This window comes from Hyla sarda, chromosome 2, assembly GCF_029499605.1.
Source record: "Hyla sarda isolate aHylSar1 chromosome 2, aHylSar1.hap1, whole genome shotgun sequence".
Lineage (NCBI taxonomy): Eukaryota > Metazoa > Chordata > Amphibia > Anura > Hylidae > Hyla > Hyla sarda.
This window is the reverse complement of record NC_079190.1, coordinates 361087300-361113026: the sequence shown is the minus strand read 5'-3', so window position 1 is coordinate 361113026 and position 25727 is coordinate 361087300. Positions and strand designations below refer to the sequence as shown.

General features: G+C 43.9%; 1 protein-coding gene across 5 annotated transcripts in view; it reads left to right on the top strand.

Annotated features, from left to right (window-relative positions):
- Positions 1-25727, top strand: part of PTPN22 (protein tyrosine phosphatase non-receptor type 22) — a 146395-nt gene that overhangs the window by 67467 nt on the left and 53201 nt on the right. For 3 of the 5 annotated variants that reach the window (XM_056558336.1, XM_056558334.1, XM_056558337.1), the window contains 3 exons: positions 7476-7584; positions 13861-13937; positions 19767-19862. In XM_056558336.1, coding sequence (XP_056414311.1) covers positions 7476-7584; positions 13861-13937; positions 19767-19862 — 282 coding nt within the window. Of the gene's footprint in view, positions 1-4781; positions 4923-7475; positions 7585-13860; positions 13938-18661; positions 18771-19766; positions 19863-25727 lie in introns of those variants that run through there. The other 2 variants (XM_056558335.1, XM_056558339.1) reach the window with 2 other exon arrangements.

Genomic DNA, 25727 nt, shown 5'->3' with positions numbered 1-25727 from the left:
GTCAAGTTCTCCGGTACGAGGTACCAGTGACCTTGGCAGGGGGGCTTCACTAGTATGAGCGCCAGGGGGACTCATACTAGCATGGGGCACAGGGTCAAGGACAGAGGAGGTTTGCGGCACCGCATAGCGGCGAGTTCGCCGCCTTGGTGGCTCATCATCTGAACTAGATGATGAGGAGGACGATGAAATAAGGAAGGTGGGGTCTTCATCGTCCTCTGAGATGCTTTCAGAGTCTGAGGCAATTAGGTCATATGCCTCCTCCACCGAAAACACTCTGCGGGCCATTTCCCTACTCTAATGGGGATACGGGTATGTGTGTGTGTGGGGGGGAAAACTTTATTGGTGTGTGTGCTGCGTGTGGTGTGGTGCGATACTACCTCCCTAACCCGCCCTAGCCTAACCTAACCTAACTAAACTAACCCGCCCTAACAGAAAAAAATATAAAATAAAAAGGGGACTTTTAAAAAAAAGGGGGACTTCTAGCGCAAAAAAAAAAAAAAACCCTGCGCCAAAAAAATAAGCTTTTATCTAATCAGTGGTGTGCGCACTGATTAGCGCTTGTGGCGGCAGGGGGCGCAGAAGTCAGTGGGGGGTCCGGCCACTCAGCCCAGGACAGTGGCTGGTGGCTTGTTCACAAACCCCCACACAAAAAACCCGAAAAATAAAATAAAAAAACGCTTTACCCCGAAAAAAATGCACCCGCCTGAACAAAAAAAAAAAACGCTGATCAGTGATAAATCACCGACAGTGGTGGGACAGGCTGCACACACAGGTACGGTCCGTCCACACAGTACACGCCTGCTACTGGTGGCACGGACCGCCTATGGGTGCAAAAAAAAATACGCGTTAACCGAAAAAGGTGCCTTTACCACAAAAAAAACGCTGATCAGTGATAAATCACTGACAGTGGTGAGGCACGCCGCACACACAGGTAAGGTCCGCCCACACAGTACATGCCTGCTACTGGTGGCACGGACCGCCTATGGATGCAAAAACACGCTAGAAAACCCGAAAAAAAGCGCCGGCACCACAAAAAAAAAACGCTGATCAGTACTAAGGGACTGATCAGCGGTGGGTGGGCTTTAACAAACAGTGGCGGACCGCTCTTTTATAACTAAGAGGGTCCGCACACACGCTTAGTGAAAAAAAAAAAAAAAAAGATCTGCGCCAAAAAAAAGGCTGGCGGCAGACCGCAGCGACCCAGCAGGGCCGGGGTCATGCAGCTAAAGGTGCTACAGACCCATGGACACCCGCTGAGGTACGCCGGAAAAAAAAATTAAAACAATTTTTTTTTTTAACCCTAACCTGTCCCTACCTAATCTAAAGCTATCCCTGGGGATTTCTGTGCCAAGGGGCCACAGAAAGGGGGCAAGGGGCACTTTTTTGTAACTGAGGGGATGGTGGGCAGCACGGGGCTCCATCCTGCACACCAGATCACTCTGAAATGGCGGGCAGAACGGAGCAACATGCTCCTAGCCCACCAGATCCCCTCCCATTACATTGTGATTGGTGTGGCCACTTTGGCCACCCAATCACAACTGTACTGAGGGGGGTGGCCACAATGCGTGACCCTGATGACCCGGAACCGCTGCAGAACGCCGGTTAGTAGTTACCGGCGTCCTGCAGCGATCGCCGGTATAGGAGGTCCTCCGGACCTCCTCCGGCACACTGCCGGGATGTCTGCTGATAGAAATCAGCAGACATCTGGCTCCGATCCCCGCCCCGTCGAGTGGCGGGGAACGGAATCGCAGCGCATCGCTCGTCTGAATTGACGAGCGATGCGCTGCGATCGCCGACATGGGGGGTCATCATGACCCCCCTGGGCAATATGCCCCGATGCCTGCTGATCGATTTCAGCAGGCATCGGCTCCGCTCCAGATTGTTGCGGGGGGCCGGTAAAGCACATGACGTTCTCATACGTCATGTGTCCTTAAGGACTCCTTAAGGGGTTAAGAACAGTCTAAACCAGGGGGAAATCCCCATAGCAAACATATGCTGCTCTGGACAGTTTCTAAAATTGACAGCACAGGTCAGCAGAGAGCACTGTGGTCATGACAGAAGGGAAATCCAAAAAGAAAACCATTTCCTCTGTAGTATACACACCCTAAAAAGTACTGGAAGGATTAAGATTTTTTAATAGAAGTAATTTACAAATCTGTTTAACTTTCTGGCGCCAGTTGATTAAGGTTTGTCTTCTGCTGTGGTAATTAGTTTATCAACTGAGACTTTTACATTTTTTTTAAGTCTGCACTTTTTGGATAAACAGCTCCAAAAAGTCCCAAAACAGCCCAGACTTAGCTCAGCTTTTTGGTGTACAGGTAGAAAAGTTGCAGAAAAAAATGCAAATTTTTGCGCAGCAGAATAAAAAGTTGTAATATTTGCTCAATTAATAAACCAAAGAAGTTTCAGGAGAATGCCCTGTGGCCATTTCATAAATTTGGTGCGCCTACACATTAGCAGCACACAAAATAAAGGTGGACACAAATGTTTCACCTACACCTACAATGATTAATTTCCTCCATATTCCTTATTATCAGCCGCTGAAGTTGAGTTGTTCTTTTCTTTCTTGCAACAGTGCTCTCTGCTGACATCTCTGCTTGTCTCGGGAACTGCACAGAGTAGTAGAGGTTTGCTATGGGGATTTGCTTCTACTCTGGTGAGTTCCCGAGACACGTGTCATCAGAGAGCAGTTAGACAGAAAATAACAACTCAACTTCAGCAGCTCAGAAGTACTGAAAGGATTAAGTTTTTTAATCAAAGTCATTTACAAATCTGTTTAACTTTCTGGAGCCAGTTGATATATAAAAAAAAAGTTTTTCTTCCTGGACAACGCCTTTAATATGCAATAAAAAATACATATTTTGCTATATTGATGTGTCAAATAAATAACTAACATACAATATTTTCATTGGATTTTCAAAAATGTTGGAGTACCCTTAACCGCTGTAGTAAGACAACTTATGTAAGAGAACTTACCTTAGCTTATACCTTGTTTTTGTGGTGTAAATTTGTTGCACAGTTTGTTTAAGATGCCGTTTAGAGACTTTTCATTGTGACTTTTGCCTAAGAAGCTTTTTTTAAAAAAAAAATTGTGAAGCTATGTTATAGTCTGGTTAATTTTCTGTAGTGGACAGGAATTCATTATGTGCGATCCTTGCACAGTTTTATCACAAAGCCCTCAACTTGTTGCTAATCTACTCGAGCCCCAACTTGGCTGTTGAAAGGATTATCTCGTATATCTTGTAAACAGGAAAAATTTGAAAGTCTGAGCATCTCTGAGAAGGGAAAAGACTGGGAAAGAACGTCTGTACAACAGCAGCCCTTGGAAGGTGCTTCCCAGTATGTAGTGGTTACAATCTATTAGCATTGTTCTAAGGAAGTACAACCAGTTAACTGGTAACAGGGTTATGGGTGAGTAAGACCAACTGATGGGGAACGTGTGTGGAGAGCAAAAGCTAGCCCGCCTAGTGAGATTCCCATTGTGGCAAAAACAGCTGAATAACTTAATTCTAGCTATTATAGAAAGGTATCAGAATACAGTTTGCTGCATATAGGACCACATAGTTGCTGACTGGTCAGACTGGTGATGCTAACAGCTGTCCATCACATGACCGTCAGAACTGGCCTTGGAGAAATGGAAGAAGATTGCCTGATCTGATTAAGCACTTTTTTTTTTATCTTACATCGTGTGGACTGATGTATACATATGAGGTGTATAGTATAGTGCTTATAGTACTATAAGTTTTTATTTGAAAGATCACTAACTTTTCAACAAACTTTGCATCAATCATTAGTATTTACTATATAAGAAATTTTGTAATGCACCAGACTCCCGTTTCTAAGTTCATCATTAACAATAAAAAACTCCTAAAAGTCTCTCTTGAGAGTCAAGATGGTCTAACAGCTCACTGTTATTGAGCTGCATATAGACACCTATAGAGAGGAGATGAGGGTAGTTAACTACAGAGTGAAACTGAGGCAGAAAGACTCAGAAAGACACTATTGATATAAGTGTTATATGCCACCCCAGTGTTTGCTTTACAGCATACACTACTCAGTATTGCTCTATGATGTTCTCCTTGCTACTGCTGCTTCTAAGGGTATGATATGGAGATAAAGGAGAACAGAATGTCCTCTTCTGTGTCTGTGTAGTGTATAAGAGGCATAATAGCAGCTAGTCTTCCAGTAATAGCTTGGAAACAACTAAAATTCATAGATAATAAATGCAGCGCTCCTTCTCATGTACACGTCTTGCATGACACGTCTTGCATTTTGAAATCCTACCAAGAATTTGTAGTAATGCTGATGTGTAGGATGATGTGGTAGATGAAGAAATCCTTAAACTCATGGACTTTCAATAGATCAAAAGAAGTTTTAGCTGTGGTAAGACACTTGATATGATTAAATAAAGCATTCATAATAAAATCCAATTAATCAATGATGATTCAAGTGTTCCCCAGGTGCTTTATATATGAGTTTGAGTAGCACAATTCTGCATCATTGTGTGGTAAATATTTTGTTACGTATACATTCCATTCTATGTGTCTCCTTCAGTCAAAAGCAGACCAATTTTCTATTTGAGTTAGCACAAATGAACCCTTTCCTCCGTAGGAACAGACTGCTTGTTTCTGACAGTATCTCTCATTGTTCTTGATTGTACATATATGTCTCTCATACAAGTAAGAGAAAATACACTAGTTACTCATGATAGATGGGTTGTCTGAGCACAAACTAACTAAACTTACTTTTTCTCTAGAGAGGCTAGAGAGGCTTTTCACTAGAGAGGCTGGACCAGAGCACACTCCTCTTCTGAAAGTATCCTAGTTTTGTCAGTTGTTGGTCAACCCTTGCATAGCTCTCAGCCTTGTCTGTTACAGAAAATCTCAGTATAAAACAGCATGAACCAGTACATGATAAATAAGGTACATACGCATATAACATTCAACAAGTTTGGGCCCAGTAGGGTTCCCAGTGGGACACTGCAATAACACTCTAATGCACTAGAGACAAAAGAGAGGCTAGAACTGTCTCCAGTGATAGTAAAGTAGTATTCAGAGCTAATAAACAATGTAAACGAGTAAAAGATTTTTCCTTTCGGTAACAGACATAGATCTTTAAATATTAAAAATTGAATTTCAAAGTATATTAGAAACCTGCACTTTTGATTATACAATGATTAACCCTGTGTAAACCAAACTTATGGTGAGGTTGCCATGCCATCAGTCAATTTCACTCCTTTAGATGGGATTGCACACTTTACTGCAGTGTTGTCCGCTAGATGAGGCACATTAACGCTTATGACATATTCACAGGACTGGGTTAAAGTCGGAAAATGTATTTAAAAATCAGGTCAAACTGTTTCTCAGTTTTTTTATACAAATTTCGCAGCATCTGTTGTATGTATTTGCACACTAGGCCATGCCTAAATACAGGCCTAATACGATGTATGTCAGTAAAACACTGGCATGGGACAACAATCTGCACAATACTGGTGTATTGCTTTAAGAGTTCATCATAAATTCAAGTCCCACAGTGAGACTGAAAAAATATATAGTTAAAGTTAGATTTCTAAAGTAAAATGTAAAAATCGTTTTAAGTATAAAAATAAATTCATTTACTTTTGAATGCACTTAAAGTACAAAAATTGTGGAAAAAAAATACATATTAGGTATTTATAACGAACCAAGCTGTTATTTATCTCACACAGTAAATGTGGTCAAAAATACAGAAAAACAATGGTTACTCTAATCTCCACCCATTTCAAAATATCTAAAAGTTAATCAGTGACTTGGATCTACCTCAAAATGGTGCCATTAAATAATATAACTCATTACACAGAAATAAACCCTGCATGCATAAAAAATTTAAATATATATATTAAAAGAAATTGTGGCTATGGATAAACAAAAAAATAAATGCTACATCCTGGGCCATAAAAAGCCATGAAAAAAAATATTTATATCATGTTACAATGACTGACAATCACTTTAGTAAAGTATATATGTAACACCATACATGGCCAATTCTAGCTTACTGTATTCATTGTTATTAATAAGATATAAAACAAAATATGATTGAGTTAAAAAATAGATTAGTTCTTCATTGTGGATAATAAACATTATCTTGTTGAAAAACAGGCTATAAAACCTAAAAACTGCAGGAGTTTCTAATTGTACATGCAATGGGCCACATTATATACTATGGACTTGGGTTGTGCTGCTTCAAAGAATAATAAGATGGAGCTCTGTTTATCCAAATTAAACATTCCAATTTCCTATAGTGAGAGGAAGTACAATAAATGACAATGGACAATTTAATAATCGTGTTCCTTCCCCTTTTATCACCTAACGTGGAAGCAAAGCCAACACATTATTTTAATGAATTTGAATGGGGACTGTCATTAAAATTTTTTTTTGCTATTGCACTCCTTATCTTTCTAATGTACTTTGTTTAAAAAAATGAAGTTTTCTATGTTTTATTTATGTTTAAAAAAGCTGCCTCTAGGTGTCTCCCTACTTGTCCAGAGCACATTGCCCCCCCATCTCTTGCACAGACTTTGGACTCCTTCTGGCCTGGCTGAAGTTCAAAATCAAGAAATGCAGTCTTGAGTAGGGGGGGGGGGGGGGAGTGCAGCCATATCCAATCAGAGCTCATCTCACACTGGACTGCTCTGGGCTGTGTGTAGCAGAGTGAGGGAGGAAGTTCTCCCCTGTATGGCTTCAGAACATAACAGGTACTCTTTAAGTGCAGTTCTGGAAACTTGAGCTATGGAATGAGACTTCCTATAAAATTGATTAATTTTGCATTCAAGACACAAATGAAGAATTACAAATCAGTACAAATGTGTCTATATCCTTTAACACATACAAACAAGAATTAATATCCGACACGGCGTGATAAGTGGCAAAACACACTGAGATGAGTGGGTAGATACCGCACTAGATCTGCACCTATTGTCTTCTAGGGGCGGTACTCAGGCAGAGAAGATAGAAATTGAAAGGCAATCAAAAGGAGAATAAAGATGGCACTGACCAAAGAGTAGAATACATATCTATAATCCACATCTTCGGTGCCTAAAACCAGCCATTTGTTTTATGCACCAAACATGAAGATTAAAGATATGTGATTCTGCTCTATGGTGAGTGCCATCTTTATTTTACTTTTGATTGCCTATATCCTTCAACCTTTTGACTGCTGGAAAGCATTGTGTGTTGGGGGCTCTATCGTACATATTCGCTATGTGGTGACAGTCTGCATGGATTGTACATGTATACAAGAGTGTGATACATGCGCAGTTTTGAACCTGAGCGGAAAGTAAGTGGACAAATAAGTAAAGATAGATTTACTCCTTAGGGAGGAACCTACATGTATTGCTAAAGAAGTGTGCACATGATAAATACTATATTATAATAAATATATAATAAATTATGTTAGTAATTATAATCTGAAATCATATCTCTCTTAACATGCTATAGAATCTGAAACGACAGTCTGCAAAATATAAGACTGATAACAGCTACACTACAAAGGCAGCAGAAAGACCAGAAAATTTCAAAAAGAATCGATACAAAGACATCTTTCCATGTAAGTTGTAGACCAAAATTGTTAATTTGTTCATGTGTATGAGGTTTGTACTGTAATAGAGTCAAATAAACTATCAATGTGATTTAAATTTTTGAAAATCAATGAATCGAGAAGTATGATGCTAGTTTACCTACCCCCCCCCCCCCCAAATCACATACGAAAATAACAAAAATATAGGCTAGGGTCACACATGCCATATTTTACTACGTATTTGCTACTACGTAGTTTCCTACCCATTGAAGCTAGCTGATTTTGTTACCCATTGACTTCAATGGGTAGAAAAATAGGCAGCAGCAAATATACAGAAAAATATGGCTCGTGTGACCCTACCCTTAAAGAACAAGGCAAACAGGTGAAAGTAGGTGATCAAAATTTTAGCACTGGCAACTTTGACAACTAGTCAGTTGTCTACCAAAAAAAATAAAGGGAACACTAAGATAATACATCCTAGATCTGAATGAATGAGCTAACCGTATGAAAAACTTTCGTCTTTACATAGTTGAATGTGCTGACAACATAATCACACATGGAGGTCTAGATATGGAGTCACACTCAAAATCAAAGTGGAAAACCACACTACAGGCTGATCCAACTTTGATGTAATGTCCTTAAAACAAGTCAGAATGAGGCTCAGTAGTGTGTTTGGCTTCACATGCCAGTATGACCTCCCTACAATGCCTGGGCATGCTCCTGATGAGGTGTCGGATGGTCTCCTGAGGGATGTCCTCCCAAACCTGGACTAAAGCATCCGCCATCTACTGGACAGTCTGTGGTGCAAAGTGACTTTGGTGGATGGAGCGAGACATGATGTCCCAGATGTGCTCAATCGGATTCAGGTCTGGGGAATGGGCGGGCCAGTCCATAGCATCAATGCCTTCCTCTTGCAGGAACTACTGACACACATGAGGTCTAGCATAGTCTTGCATTAGGAGGAACCCGGGGCCAACCGCACCAGCATATGGTCTCACAAGGGCTCTGAGGATCTCATCTCGGTACCTAATGGCAGTCAGGCTACCTCTGGCATGGAGGGCTTTGCGGACCCCAAAGAAATGCCACCCCATACCATTATTGACCCAGCGCCAAACCGGACATGATGGAGGATATTGCGGCAGTAGAACGTTCTCCATGGCGTCTCCAGACTCTGTCACGACTGTCACATGTGCTCAGTGTGAACCTGCTTTCATCTGTGAAGAGCACAGGGTGCTAGTGGCGAATTTGCCAATCTTGGTGTTCTCTGGCAAAGGCCAAACGTCTTGCATGGTGTTGGGCTGGAAGCACAACCCCCACCTGTGGATGTCATACCACCCTTAATGGAGTCTGTTTCTGACCATTTGAATGGACACATGCACATTTGTGGCCTGCTGGAGGTCATTTTGCAGGGCTCTGACAGTGCTCCTCCTACTCCTCCTTGAACAAAGGTGGAGGTAGCGGTCCTGCTGCTGGGTTTTTGCCCTCCTACGGCCTCCTCCACATCTCCTGATGTACTGGCCTATCTCCTGGTAGCGCCTCCATGCTCTGGACACTATGCCGACAGACACAGCAAACCTTCTTGCTACAGCTCGCATTGATGTGCCATCCTGGATGAGCTGTACTACCTGAGCCAGTTGTGTGGGTTGTAGACACCGTTTCATGCTACCACTAGAGTGAAAACACCGCCAGCATTCAAAGTGACCAAAACAACAGCAAGGAAGCATAGGAACTGAGAAGTGGTCTGTTGTCACCACCTGCAGAACCACTCCTTTATTGGGGTGTCTTGCTAATTGCCTATAATTTCCACCTGTTGTCTGTTCCATTTGCACAACTGCATGTGAAATTGATTGTCAATCAGTGTTGCTTCCTGACAGGACAGTGTTATTTCACAGAAGTGTGATTGACTTGGAGTTTGCTTTGTGTTGTTTAACCCCTTAAGGACTCATGACGTTCTCATACGTCTTCATTTCAGAGTCCTTAAGGACTCATGACGTATTAGAACGTCATCAGCTTTCCCGGCCCCCCGCAGCCAGCTGGACCGGAGCTGGTGCCCGATGCCTGCTTAAATCATTCAGCAGGCATCACGGCATATCGCCCAGGGGGGTCATGATGACCCCCCCATGTCTGCGATGGCCACAGATCGCTGTACACAGATCAGCCCAGCGATCTGCGGCGGATTCCGGGTCAATCGGGTCTCCAGTGACCCGGTGACCCGTAATTACTGGCTGATCGGGGCTGTCAGCAGCCATAGCCAGCAGGGGTGAGGTGGCACTGGTGCCACCTCACGATCGCCCTGATTCGTCGGTAGTGTTGCTCGCGAATATTCGCAATTCGAATTTTATTCGCGAATATCGCATATTCGCGAATATTCGTGAATATAGCGCTATATATTCGTAATTACGAATATTCTTTTTTTTTTTTCACAGTACACATCACAGTGATCATCCCTCTCTGCTTCCAGCTTGTGTGGTGTAAAGAAGGCTCTAATACTACTGTGTGAGACCGGCGTGCGAATTTTCGCATATGCGAATTTTCGCTTATGCTAATTTTGTATATGCGAATTTTCGCATTTATTAATTTTCGCACGCGCGAATATTCGCATATGCGAAAATAAAACGAGAATATTACAAATATGCGAATATTCGAGAATATGACGAATATTCGTCCATATATTAGCGAATATTCACGAATTCGAATATGGTCTATGCCGCTCAACACTATTCGTCGGCCGGTCTACCGGCCGACCAATCAGGGCACCTGCTGCGGGTGTCACTCTCGCAACCCACTCCGCCCCTCTTCCGGAGGACGTGAGCGGGTGCGGGAAGTTGACCCTGGCAGCTGGGGACCCCGATCCCCGGTGTCCCTGTTGGGATCGGGGCCCCAGGAGCGGTGGCGGCGACGAGGGACTGACCTGTGTGCCGGAGCAGGAGTTGGAGCTGAGTGACAGCCTCCTGCTGTTGCTTAGCAACAGCTCCCAGCATGCAAAAAGGGCATGCTGGGAGCTGTAGTTATGCAACAGCAGGAGGAAGACCACCACAACTCCCAGCATTCCCTTATGGGCATGCTGGGACTTATAGTTTTGCAACAGCTGGAGGCACATTTTTTCTATGGAAAAGTGTACCTTCAGCTGTTGTATAACTACAACTCCCAGCTTCCACAATCAGCTAAAGTGCATGCTGGGAGTTGTAGTGGTGCATCTGCTGGTTGCATAACTACAACTCCCAGCATGCCTGTTGGCTGTCGGTGACTGCTGAGAGTTGTAGTTTTGCAACAGCTGAAGGCACACTGGTTGTGAAACACTGAGTTAAGTAGCAAACCAATGTGTCTCCAGCTGTTGCATAACTACAATCCCCAGCATCCCCAGCCAAAGTAGTATGCCTCCAGCAGTTGCATAACTACAACTCCCAGCATGTACGGTCTATCAGTGCATGCTGGGAGTTGTAGTTTTGCAACAGCTGAAGGCACACTGGTTGCAAAACACTGAGTTTGTTACCAAACTCGGTGTTTCACAACCAGCGTGCCTCCAGCTGTTGCAAAACTACAACTCCCAGCATGCACTGATAGACCGTACATGCTGGGAGTTGTAGTTTTGCAACAGCTGGATGTTTCTCCCCCCCCCCCCCCCCCCCCCCCCAATGTGAACGTACAGAGTACACTCACATGGGCGGAGGTTTACAGTAAGTATCTGGCTGCAAGTTTGAGCTGCGGCAAATTTTCTGCCACAGCTCAAACTGCCAGCGAGAAACTACTGTGAACCCCCGCCCGTGTGACTGTACCCTAAAAACACTACACTACACTACACTACACTACACTAACACAAAATAAAATAAAAAGTAAAAAACACTACATATACACATATCCCTACACAGCCCCCCTCCCCTCCCCAATAAAAATGAAAAATGTCTGGTACGCCACTGTTTCCAAAACGGAGCCTCCAGCTGTTGCAAAACAACTACTCCCAGTATTGCCAGACAGCCACTGACTGTCCAAGCATGCTGGGAGTTTTACAACAGCTGGAGGCACCCTGTTTGGGAATCACTGGCGTAGAATACCCCTATGTCCACCCCTATACAAGTCCCTAATTTAGGCCTCAAATGCGCATGATGCTCTTTCGCTTTGGAGCCCTGTCGTATTTCAAGGCAACAGTTTAGGGTCACATATGGGGCATCGCTGTACTGTAAATTTTGGGGGGTATTTTCTGCTATTACCCTTTTAAAAAATGTAAATTTTTGGGGAAACCAAGCATTTTAGGTAAAAAAATTTTTTATTTTTTTTACATATGCAAAAGTCGTGAAATACCTGTGGGGTATTAAGGTTCACATTACTCCTTGTTACGTTCCCCGAGGGGTCTAGTTTCCAAAATGGTATGCCATGTGTTTTTTTTTTTTTTTTTTGCTGTCCTGGCACCACAGGGGCTTCCTAAATGCGGCATGCCCCCAGAGCAAAATTTGCTTCCAAAACGCCAAATGTGACTCCTTCTCTTCCGAGACCTGTAGTGCGCCAGCAGAGCACTTTTCACCCCCATATGGGGTGTTTTCCGAATCGGAAGAAATTGGGCTTCAAATGTTGGGGGGTATTTTCTGCTATTACCCTTTATAAAAATGTAAAATTTTTGGGAAAACAAGAATTTTAGGAAAATTTATTTTTTCGTTTTTTACATATGCAAAAGTCGTGAAACACCTGTGGGGTATTAAGGTTCACTTTACCCCTTGTTACGTTCCCCGAGGGGTCTAGTTTCCAAAGCAGTATGCCATGTGTTTTTTTGTTTTTTTTTTGCTGTTTTGGCACCATAGGGGCTTCCTAAATGCGGCATGCCCCCAGAGCAAAATTTGCTTTCAAAAAGCCAAATGTGACTCCTTCTCTTCTGAGACCTGTAGCGCACCAGCAGAGCACTTTTCACCCCCATATGGGGTGTTTTCTGAATCTGGAGAAATTGGGTTTCAAATTTTTGGAGTTATTTTTGGAGTTATTTTTTAAAAATGTAAAATTTTTGGGAAACCAAGCATTTTAGGTAATTTTTTTTTTTAAACATATGCAAAAGTCGTTAATCACCTGTGGGGTATTAAGGTTCACTTTACCCCTTGTTACATTCCTCAAGGGGTCTAGTTTCCAAAATGGTATGCCATGTGTTTTTTTTTGCTGTTCTGGCACCATATGGGCTTCCTAAAGGTGACATGCCCCCCAAAAACCATTTGTCGCTCCTTCCCTTCTGAGCCCTCTACTGTGCCCGCCGAACAATTAACATAGACATATGAGGTATGTCCTTACTCAAGAGAAATTGGGCTACAAATACAATTAAAAATTTTCTCCTTTTTACCCCTTGCAAAAATTCTAAAATTGGATCTACAAGAACATGCGAGTGTAAAAAATGAAGATTTTGAATTTTCTTCTTCACTTTGCTGCTATTCCTGTGAAACACCTGGAGGGTTAAAACGCTGACTGAATGTCATTTTGAATACTTTGGGGGTGCAGTTTTTATAATGGGGTCATTTGTGGGGTATTTCTAATATGAAGACCCTTCAAATCCACTTCAAACCTGAACTGGTCCCTGAAAAATAGGGAGTTTGAAAATTTTGTGAAAAATTTTAAAATTGCTGCTGAACTTTGAAGCCCTCTGATGTCTTCCAAAAGTAAAAACTCATACATTTTATGATGCAAATATAAAGTAGACATATTGTATATGTGAACCCAAACATTTTTTATTTTGAATATCCATTTTCCTTACAAGCAGAGAGCTTCAAAGTTAGAAAAATGCTAAATTTTCATTTTTTTCATCAAATTTGGGGATATTTCACCAAGAAAGTATGCAATTTCCCACAAAAATTTACCACTATGTTAAAGTAGAATATGTCACGAAAAAACATTCTCTGAATCAGAATGATAAGTAAAAGCATTCCAGAGTTATTAATGTTTAAAGTGACAGTGGTCATAATTGCAAAAAACGTCCGAGTCCTTATGGTGAAAAAGGGCTACGTCCTTAAGGGGTTAAGTGTTCCCTTTATTTTTTTGAGCAGTATAGTTATTGCCATACCAAATAACACAGAGATGCAGACTAGTCTAAAGAGCATACTATATAAGTATAAATAATAAATATAAATAAATAAATATATATAGGTTAGGTGGAAATCAAGTGGGCGGACAGTAACTGGGTGGAATGGAAACTTTTCAGTGGGTTTGTGGTAAAATACAAAATACATAAACACATGTATTATAGAATTAGCATGACACTGTGTTGTGGTAAATGACATGGCTGGGTGGGCATGGATGGTGTTCACTGTTATCTCACCTTCTTTCTCCATCCTGCAGTTGACCACAGTCGCGTGGAACTCTCTTTGATCACCTCGGATGAAGATACTGATTATATCAATGCCAGTTTTATAAAGGTAAATAGTTTAATAATCCTTTATTCTGCAAATAAAAATTGGGTAACTCTACATATATTCTGAAATATACAAAAGAGCCATAGCTCGGCTTTTCATCACGGAGGACATAGATACAGTTGGTTGACCCCTTTTTTGTATCTAAGTAACCTGGTAAAGGCAAAATGGTACCCAGAAAGCCCACACTATCTTTCCCCATCTACAAAAATAACTTTTCTCTCTTTGAAAACTACTTTTTTACAATAATCAGTTGGCAAGCAATGGAGTATGGTAAATGTAGCAGATCAATGGCAGATCAGCTTTCACTACTGTCCCACAGATCAGAGGTATAACTTGATGATGCTGGGCCCCAATGCAAGAACTGTTAGGGTGCATTCACATCTTGATTTGTGAATCCAGACTATACAGATACAGTGGGAAATTTCATAACCAGCCATCTGCCATATCCCTGCCAGGTCCACGCCGTACCCCATTGACTTCAGTGAGCCAACCAGAGTCAGCTAGTATTTCCGTGAGGCTGCGCTTTTCAGTCCAGTTCGAAAGCTGGATATGGTCCGAAAATGAGCCCACAGGAGATACTAACTGACTCTGGTCAGCTTATTGAAATCAGTGGGCTATGGTACAGCTGGAATTCCTCAAGAGGCGGTTTGAAAATTCTCCTGCTGTATCTGACTGCTGGATTGGCAATCTGAGATGTGAAGACATCCTTACAGGGCCCCCAGCCATACCGCCTCATTAATAGCACTGGTCTACTCCTATATAGAAGAGAGATCTTATGGGCCCCTCGGGCTCCTGGGCTTGGATGTACCCTCTGAAAACCTTGTTTATCCCGCCTGCACCAGATGACAGACATAGATATGGATGTCTCTATGATCTTTGTGTTGTGTCCCGGTACCGTATAGTATACCGTACCTTGTATGGTGGTCCCCAATGCCAGAGTTAATTCGTTCCAGTAGGGTCCTCCTGGTGGGATAGCCCCTAGTCACCTCTTCCTTCTTTAATTTTGTGATGTTTCTATGTATATTTAATTGTATATTTAATTGTGTATATAGTGTCTCAGGACCTTCGGTCATGTGACAAATGTTAATTCTCTTAGGGTATGTTAAAGGACCTTTCTAGGTAACGTGTGTGGTCACATGTTTAGACCATAATTCCTTGTGTAAAGTGATTGACAGATGGTATGGACCAATGAGCTCAAGGCCAGCCCCAGCCCATATAAGGGACATGCCAACCAATCCTCGCTCTCTTGGGTTCCGGACTAGCAGAGAGTAGAGATCCGTGCAACTTACAAAGACAAGACCAGGCCGAAGCCTGATAATACTAAACCGTGAGTTATAATACAACTCCCCGTTAAAGTCTGCGTGACTGCTGGACCTAAACTCAATCCCCTAAATCCAGCGGAGCAGCGCATATAAATCTCCTGATTTTAAAACTCACAAAGGTCCCAACCAACGGTCAAGATCCTAATAGACTCTGATTGTACAAAGAATGTTCCTGTTTAATTCTGCATAAAATCTGCAGTAAAAGTTCCGACAGTTTTCTGAAACCTCCGGTTGTGGACAATCATTTATTATTCCTCCCTATCGCTCTTGGGACGGGTAGCGATAGGACCAGCATATACAGAGGAGCCCTCACCCTGGCGTCATGACAGTTAAGGCTTAAACCAGCACCCTTTCATCACTGCACAGCTACACCCTATATACCCTACACCCCCACAAGCTTACCACATTTGCAAATGCATATGATTTTGTGATTTCTCAACTGCATGGTTATATAGGCTGATATGATATATAGACTTTGATGACACCAAAGTCTAGATTCTAGGCTTTATTGCCAGAAAATTAAGTGAAAACCTTGATACTCGGCAAATTGCAAATTTTCAAAATGAAGTCGATATGAAGATGTGCATAAAAAACACACATTGTTACATGTTGAGAAGACCATAAATGACAAGGAATGTTATACTGTTTCACACAAGTGTATTGGTATAAATCACCAATACAGATCCATAATAGCATTAGTACAGTGTGTCATCAGTATTTTTTTTAAGTACTGCTTTAGTATCACATCTGTATTTCTAGGCAGGAAATAGTAATGTAAAATAAGTAAAATAATGATGATATACTGATGCAATACAGATTACATACATAACACGTATGAATGTATCCATATTTTAATGGGAATGCTTCATCTGCAAAATGGATAAAAGTTGCATTTGCTTCGTTGGTTTTAAAATCCAGCATATTTTTATGCCCATGTGAATAGCTCCATAGATTAACATTAGCACCCTACTGTGGTCCAAAGAACAAGATGAAGTACCGATACACAATGCGCTAGTGTAAAAGCATCCTTAAAAAGTAGCTCCCACCATCCTTTTTTTTCCTGTCCCTGCCTATTGCCCATCTATCCCTAACCCCCTCCCAGCCTTAAAAAAAAATTTCTACTATAGTAAAAATGCCTGTTACGCCGAGCACTCTGGGTCCTTGCTCCTCCCCGGAGCGTTTGCGGCGTTCCTCTCTCTGCAGCGCCCCGGTCAGACCCGCTGACCGGGAGCGCTGCACTGACACTGCCGGCGGGGATGCGATTCGCATAGCGGGATGCGCCCGCTCGCAAATCGCATCCCAAGTCACTCACCTGTCCCGGTCCTGGCGCGCGGCTCCGCTCCTTAGGGCGCGCGCGCGCCAGCTCTCTAAGATTTAAAGGGCCAGTGCACCAATGATTGGTGCCTGGCCCAATCAGTCTAATTAGCCGCCACCTGCCACCTGTCTATATAACCTCACTTCCTCTTCACTGCCTTGCCGGATCTTGTTGCCTTGTGCCAGAGAAAGCGTTTATAATGTTTGCCTTACCAGTGTTCCTGACCTCTTGCTATCGCCATTGACTACGAACCTTGCCACCTGCACCGACCTTCTGCTACGTCTGACCTTGCCTCTGTCTAGTCCTTCTGTCCCACGCCTTCTCAGCAGTCAGCGAGGTTGAGCCGTTGCCGGTGGATACGACCTGGTTGCTACCGCTGCAGCAAGACCATCCCGCTTTGCGGCAGGCTCTGGTGAATACCAGTAGCAACCTAGAACCGGTCCACCGACACGGTCCACGCCAATCCCTCGCTGACACAGAGGATCCACATCCAGCCTGCCGAATCCTAACAATGCCTTTTTGTCTGCCTGGTAGTGTGCTCACTTACCAGGCAGACTTCACCAGCAGACGTGACATCACTGATGCCTGCTGGGGGGCCTGACTTCCACCCTTAGTTCACCTATACAGGGTGCCTCCAGCTGCTTCACCACTGCAACTCCCAGAATGCCCTGACATTTATCGGCTGTCAGAACATACTGGGAGTTTTAGTGGTGAAACAGCTGGAGGCACCCTGTGTTGAAAACAATAAGTTTGGTCCATGGCCGCGGCGCTACCCCATTCCCTCCATTCCCCCCCCCCCCAGTTTTGAAAACCCTGAACCCCACTCCCCCCCCCCCCCCCCCGTTTTGAAAACCCTGAACCCTGCTCCCCACCATGTTGAAAACCCTGAACCCCGCTCTCCCCCAACCCACGTGTTGAAAAGCCCGAACCCCATTCTCCCCAAAACATACCCTAGTGTAGAGTCCTGAGGCAGCAGTAGTGGCGTGGAAATGCTGGGAGGCAGAGCCGGCGTGTGAGGCTAGGGAGCCAATGCGCTCTCAGTGCTCGCTCCGCCTGTCTGATTGACAGGCAGGGAGCGCAGGCTGAATGAATTAGGACCGATTGCCCGGCCGGCATCAGTCTGAATTCAAGCATGACGTCAAACCAGCCTGCAGCCGGCCATTAGGAGGGAGACCCCTAGTGGCCGGTTTTCAAAATTAAAATAAACTATTTTAATAAAAAAATTATTAATGGATCTATATTAGAGATATGTTGTAGTACATAAGTACTACAACATATCAAAAAAAAAGTTTGGTGACAGTGCCCATTTAAGGGTAGGGTCAAACATAGCGTAAACGCAGCATCATTGGACGCACCTGCATATTAGACGCACCTGTGTATTTGACACTGTTTAAGTGCTAGCAAAGTGTATGGGTGTTTACTATTACTCCCATAGACTTTGCTAGCACAGAAAAAGGCAGCGTCAAATACACAGGTGCGTCATATATGCAGCGTTTTCTTATTGTACCGAGGCTGCCTAGAAAAAAAAAACACTTTAACTCACCTTCTCCTGCTCCCTCGTACCTCCAGATCCAGGTGCCCCATTTCCGGCCGGTCCCCACTGCTTCAGCGGAGCCGGCAGGGGCTGTAGACGTGGTGTCACACCAAAGCTCTGCCGATCACTGGCCGCATCGGTGTCCCACCTAGGCCAGTGATTGGCGAGCAGCACCGTCAGTTCACCCAGCTGTAGAAGCTATGCTCTGCAGCTCGGGGGAAGGTAAGTTTTTGTATGTAGCATTGGGACAATAATAAATTACATAATTCTACTGGATAACCCCTTTAAGGTAGGTAAACTGAAATGAATAAATAGGGTTGCCACCCAGCCGGTATTTCAACCCTGCTGCTGGTATTTTCATAACACAAATACCGGCCATGCAAATGGTCGTTATTTTACATTAAGGCGCACGACCGAGCGCAGAAGGCGCTGCCACTTACTGTGCACTAAGTGGCCACGGGCCGCACTGTGCTGGGTTCACAGCCGAAGCTGTCTCCATGACAACCCCAGACTATGTGTAACCTCAAGCAGCAAAAGCCAATCAGAAGGCCAGAGCTGCCGATCCAGGGCCATCCTCCTCCTCCACCTCCTGAATGAGAGCTGCGACCATAGTAGCAGGTGAAGCTCTAGTGCTGCTGGGAGGATCCTCATCCTGAGACTCTAAGGTGACATCAGATAGGAAGCTATTATTTTTATTATATTATTATTATTATACTTATCTTCACTTTCTTCCTTCTCTTATATTTGCTAATGCGACTTTCGAAAGTTCGAAAACTTCTGCGAATGAAGTCGTCATTGACACCTGTGTAACTTATATATACTGTATGACCTATATGTGTAGGTTTTCTAGAATTAGTGCAGTACCACAAAAAAACATTGGCAGATCGCTTACTTGTTGGATACAAACAGCAATTTTACCACTATGGCATCTGTCCCATCATAATAAATTTTAAATATGTGCAGCATGCTACGTTATTTTCCAGCATTTTATAACGGAAATAACCCTGAGGTGTCCCAAAGGAATGTCCGAGGAAGGTCTCTAAACTGTAGCTATTGCAAAACTACAACTCCCAGCATGCCCAGACAGCCTTTGGCTTACGTTAGTGATTGCTCAGGACAGTGTTTCCCAAGCAGGGAGCCTCCAGCTGTTTCAAAACTACAACTCCCATCATACCCGTTTTGCAGCATGCTCAGGGTAGGACTTTAGACGAAGTATGACCTGGAAAAAAAAAGGGCCACAAAAAAAGCACTCTTATTTTGCACTAGTTTAAAAAATAGTGGGTCTTGGCGTTCTTTGGCGATTTTTCTTCCCCCCAGGCTGATCCCCCTGTGCTATTTTAATCCCCCCCCCTCTGGCCACGCCCCCGATGCCATTTTAATCCCCTTCTGATCCTCCTGTGCCATTACATAATGGGACATGTTTGGGCATGGGCAGAGCTTCCTGTGATGCCACGCATATATAATTAATTATGCAAATTAGGATGGCTGGTATTTTTTTGCAAGAAAGGTGGCAACCCTATGAATAAATGACCCTGAATGTTATATTATTTTATTATTGTAAACGAAATTGGACTATGCAAGTGCTGGAATCCTTCTATATAAAATACCTGGCATTATAATTTTGGTTTTACTATTTACATGTACATTTTTGTTTGTTACAGGGTGTTTATGGTCCCAGGGCATATATTGCCACTCAAGGTCCCCTGCCAAGTACCCTTGTAGACTTTTGGAGAATGATTTGGGAATACAATATTGGGGTAAGAAAAGTGTTGTTGATAAATACATAGCATGCAAGACAGTATTTTTCGTCCTATAGGACGCACCGGCGTATAAGACGCACCCAATTTTTAGGGGCAAAATCTAAAAAAATAAAGATTTTGAACCCAATAGTGGTCTTCAACCTGCGGACCTCCAGATGTTGCAAAACTACAACTCCCAGCATGTCCGGGCATGCTGGGAGTTGTAGTTTTGCAACATCTGGAGGTCCGCAGATTGAAGACCACTGCATAGGAGGAGGTAATACTCACGTGTCCCCGCCGCTCCGGACCCGTCACCGCTGCCCTGGATGTCGCTCCATCGCTGTCGCCGTGTCCCCGTCGCTCCGGAACATCTCTGCTGCCGGCCGGGTATCCTCGCTCTCCGTCGCCGCCATCACGTCGTTACGCACACCGACGCACGTACGCGACGACGTGATGACGAGGAAGGAGAGCGCCGGTCATACAGGGGATCCCTGAACGGAGAAGACACCGAGGAGGCAGGTAAGGTCCCCCCCCCCCGGTGTCCTGTAAGCACTAACCCGGCTATTCAGTCGGGCTGTTTGGGACCGCCGCGGTGAAATCGCGGCGGTCCCGAACAGCCCGACTGAATATCCGGGTTAGTGTCACTTTCCCTACAGACGCGGTGGTCAGCTTTGATCGGCGCGTCTGAAGGGTTAATACTGGGCATCACCGCGATCGATGATGTCCTGTATTAGCCCGTTGATGGCCGCAGGGACCGCCGCGATAGGGGTGTATTCGCCGTAAAAGACGCACCGACTTTTTCCCCCCAGTTATACGGCGAAAAATACGGTAATATAGACAGTAGAGAGTATCGGCTCCTATTCGCACATTCTATGCGGGTGCTCAATCTCCAGTTTCGGAAACCTCTGGGTTTCCGGTACTGGGGACGTGACATCACGCCACGCCCCCTCCATTCATGTCTATGGGAGGGGGGGTGACGGCCACCACGCCCCCTCCCATAGACATGAATGGAGGGGGCATGGCGTGACGTCATATCCCCAGTCACGTCCTCAGAAAACTTAATGTGAATGTAGTAAAATGGTTACAGAACATGTCAGATGTTTATTGAAAATAACCAAGGTGCCAATTAGTAAATGAAGCTGGTACTTGTAGTACTTGAAGGAACATTCCTATTTTATAGCATAAACCTCTTAGTGGGGTTTTCCTTCATGGACCCATACTGTTCTGGGAACAAAGAGAGCCTTTTAACAAATACCTGCACAGGTAAAAAGGTTAGGGGGAAAATGTGCAGGAGCACAGCAGCCCTTTCCTTTTGAGAGTTATTGAAAGTCCAGGGGAAAGTGCCCTAAATGTACTAACCCCTTTTTTGTTTTTTTTTCTTTTCTTCTCATTTCAGACTGCTCACATTCTGTGGACTATTTCGATGACCAGCATTTTTTATTTATTTATATAAAATGGTTAAAGATGGCTTGTGGGGGAGTGTTTTTTGTAATAGCGGTTTCTGGAGCTAAGGCTAAGCCCCGGCTTAGTAATGGACTTCATCTATGAGACAGTTTCCACTACTAAGCCTGTAAAGTAAATACAAATTTAAAAATAAAAACATGTTAAAAAATATTTTATTACAAAAACACTCCCCCACTTGCCCTCATTAACCATTTTATTTAAATAAAAAACTTTTTTTTGCTCATTGACATAGTCCACGGAATCTGACGTTGTCCACAGGATACACAGATCAGAAACTAAAAAAAGAAAAACACAAAAAATAGGCGCCTGGGAGAGAGCACACAGATTGCAGTCTGTTCCCAAACAGGGAGCCTTAAGCTGTTGCTAAACTATAGGGCAATTGGGTCAACCTCATAGGGGGCTTTATGCCTTCTTCTGGATCAACACAGTAGGGTAATAAATTAAAGGGGTACTCCTCCCCTAGACATCTTATCCCCTATCCAAAGGATAGGAGATAAGATATCTGATCGCGGGTGTCCCGCTGATGGGGACCCCTGCGATCCCGGCTGCGGCACCCCAGACATCCAGTGCACAAAGCGAACTTCGCTCCGTGCCAGATGACTGGTGATGCGGGGTGGAGGCTTGTGACGTTATGGGAGGGGGCGTGATGGCCGTCACGCCCTCTCCCATAGACTTGCATTGAGGGGGCGTGGTCGTCATATCACAAGTGGGGTGTGGCCGTGACAGCTCGAGCCTCGGCGCTGCACTCACCGAATGCCGGGTGCAGAAGGGAGGACCCCTGCGATCAGACATCTTATCCCCTTACCTTTGAATAGGGGATAAGATGTCTAGGGGTGGAGTAGCCCTTTAACTTTATGGACCCATCCCTTTTTAACCTTATAAATTGTGTATCTATGTAACAATGATGTTATCGTTGTTATGTGTATTTATCTGTCAGCATTTCTGAGATACCCTTATATTGGGGCTTTGTGGTATTTTTTTTTCTTTTAACACATTGGTGTGTTATATCTTCTAGCATTATTAAAGGAAATTCACCACAGAGGGCAGTCATGATTATTTTTGTGTATCTCATGTTTTTAACATGTTGTGGTCTGTGCATTAAGTAAGGATTATTTTCTTAGGTGTGCACATTTATAGCTGCTTGCTTTTGTTCATTTCTATATATTGTATGCCATCTGTCACAGGCATCCTTTTAATAGCAACCGCATGAGTTTTTTACAAACTTGGTTGTGATCGATGAATGCATGGCATCTGTCAGGACTTTTGTTTTTAATATATATGTTCGGGGCTTCCTACCAGTGTATACACTAAAAAAGAGATATAAACAAATGAAAACATATATAAAAGAATGTTCAGGTTTAAGCAAATAAACGATTTTCTTTTAATAATAAACGGTTATATAATTTTCTAATAATCTGGGCATTATCCCCTATTCCAGCAGTCGGATCTCATGTGATCTTCAGAATGGAGTGGCAAGTTGGCACATTCCCGAATCATAGGGAATGCCAGAGATACCTAAGACCAGCACTTAGGGATCTCCAGCCGTCCCATAAACAATGCCTGCAGATATGCCACTCTGTGCCGTGTGCAGAGTCAGGGCCACATTCTGAAGATCAGATACACCACATTCTAGGATCAGACACACCTATCCACAAGATAGTACCACTTTAATTCCAGTCATTCACCATGGACATTCCATGTTTTCTTCAAGTGATAGACATGGTCATGTGATTGACACACAGGTACATGACACATTATGTAGCACTGATGGCACAGTGAGATTTAAAACTTAGCTTTTAATAATAGGTAATAAAAAGCTCAGAAAACAAAGAAAAGAAAAACGGGTGTATATATTCAATACACATAAATAGCGGCCGTCATCTTAGTGTCCACGCTATCATATAAAGTAACAGAATGGTATATAGTTCATTGTCAGGGACTCACTTAGCTCAGGATTATACCTCTCTATTCTTGCAGATGGGTGTATCCAGAGAGAAGGTCTAATCAATAACATTACATCCCAGAGGCCTCGTGCTGTCTATTCACAATCTCCTGCAGACAGTATATATTTATGTCCATAGGCCTCTTATTATAGCACATCCAAATTGCACTTGTATTATTTCACATATATCCACATAGCAGTTATTATCTGGGGCAAAACAGAATGTCCATATAGCCACATATATATATGAGATATCGCTAGGTATTAGTTATGTTATGCACACTGGAAAAATTGCTGCTATTCTAAGGAAGGACCTAATCATCCAGGGGCGGACACAGACAGCAGAGGGCCCCTGTGCAAAGAATGTGCCTGGGCCCCCCCCCCCCAGCACTGTGCCCCCTCATGTACCTAGACCCCACCGGGGGGGCCTCCACTTAATCCGCGCATGTAGTGTCGCCACTTGCCTTGTCCACCACAGGTGGATGGAACGACTCCTGAGGTGGGCTCCGGGTGGCCCCTGTCCCTCTCAGTGTGCGGCCCAGTGAGTACTCCCCCAGGTCAGCCTGACCCGTATCTAGCTGGGAGGCAGAGGGCAGTGCTCCCCTTTACATTCGCACCCCTGGACTTAGCATGACACCCCTTGGCACCCCCTGGTTCCTTGGCTTCTTATCCTTAATGATAGAAGTGACTTACAGGCAGGGCCAGACTGGGACCAAAAATAGGCCCAGGCATTTTAAAATAAACAGCCCATTTTTATGGTGGGGGTCTGACTCATGGGACCCCCACCAATCACCTTGGTTCAAGTGGCTCCCGAGATGTTGGAAAGCTGCAACTCCCATCATGTCTGAAGTGACTACAGCTGATGGGACAGTCAGGAGACTACACAATGATATCAGTGACTACAGCTCTGATGGGACAGTTAGGAAAATACACAATGATATCACTGACCTGAGTGACGTCTTCTCTGTTGTCTTTACTTTTCTTCTTCCTCTGGTCCAGACACCAGGATTTCTTCCGTCTTCTCTGCAGAGTCTGACACCTGGACATCATTGGTTCCTTCATTTGTCAGTAGATCCTCATCCTCTGTATGATGACAATAATCATTATAACCTTGCCAAATACTGTACCCCTGAATATAATACTGCCAACCACTGTACCCCCTGAATATAATACTGCCAACCACTGTACCCCTGAATATAATACTGCCAACCACTGTACCTCCGAATATAATACTGCCAACCACTGTACCCCTGAATATAATACTGCCAACCACTGTACTCCATGAATATAATACTGCCAACCACTGTACCCCTGAATATAATACTGCCAACCACTGTACTCCATGAATATAATACTGCCAACCACTGTACCCCTGAATATAATACTGCCAACCACTGTACTCCATGAATATAATACTGCCAACCACTGTACCCCTGAATATAATACTGCCAACCACTGTACCCCCGAATATAATACTGCCAACCACTGTACCCCCTGAATACTGCCAACCACTGTACCCCCTGAATATAATACTGCCAACCACTGTACCCCCTGAATACTGCCAACCACTGTACCCCCTGAATATAATACTGCCAACCACTGTACCCCCTGAATACTGCCAACCACTGTACCCCTGAATATAATACTGCCAACCACTGTACCCCCGAATATAATACTGCCAACCACTGTACCCCCTGAATATAATACTGCCAACCACTGTACTCCATGAATATAATACTGCCAACCACTGTACCCCTGAATATAATACTGCCAACCACTGTACCCCCTGAATATAATACTGCCAACCACTGTACCCCTGAATATAATACTGCCAACCACTGTACCCCCTGAATACTGCCAACCACTGTACCCCTGAATATAATACTGCCAACCACTGTACCCCTGAATATAATACTGCCAACCACTGTACCCCCTGAATACTGCCAACCACTGTATCCCTGAATATAATACTGCCAACCACTGTACTCCCAAAATACTGCCAACCACTGTACCCCTGAATATAATACTGCCAAATACTGTACCCCTGAATATAATACTGCCAACCACTGTACTCCCTAAATACTGCCAACCACTGTACCCCTGAATATAATACTGCCAAATACTGTACCCCTGAATATAATACTGCCAACCACTGTACCCCTGAATATAATACTGCCAACCACGATACACCACTGAATCACCCCATACACTCCATCCTCAGTCTCCTCATCACCCCATACACTCCATCCTCAGTCTCCTCATCACCCCATGCACTCCATCCTCAGTCTCATCACCCCATACACCCCACACAACCCATCCTCAGTCTCCTCATCACCCCATACACCCCACACACCCCATCTTCAGCCTCCTCATCACCCCATACACCCCACACACTCAATCCTCAGTCTCCTCATCACCCCATGCACTCCATCCTCAGTCTCCTCATCACCCCATGCACTCCATCCTCAGTCTCCTCA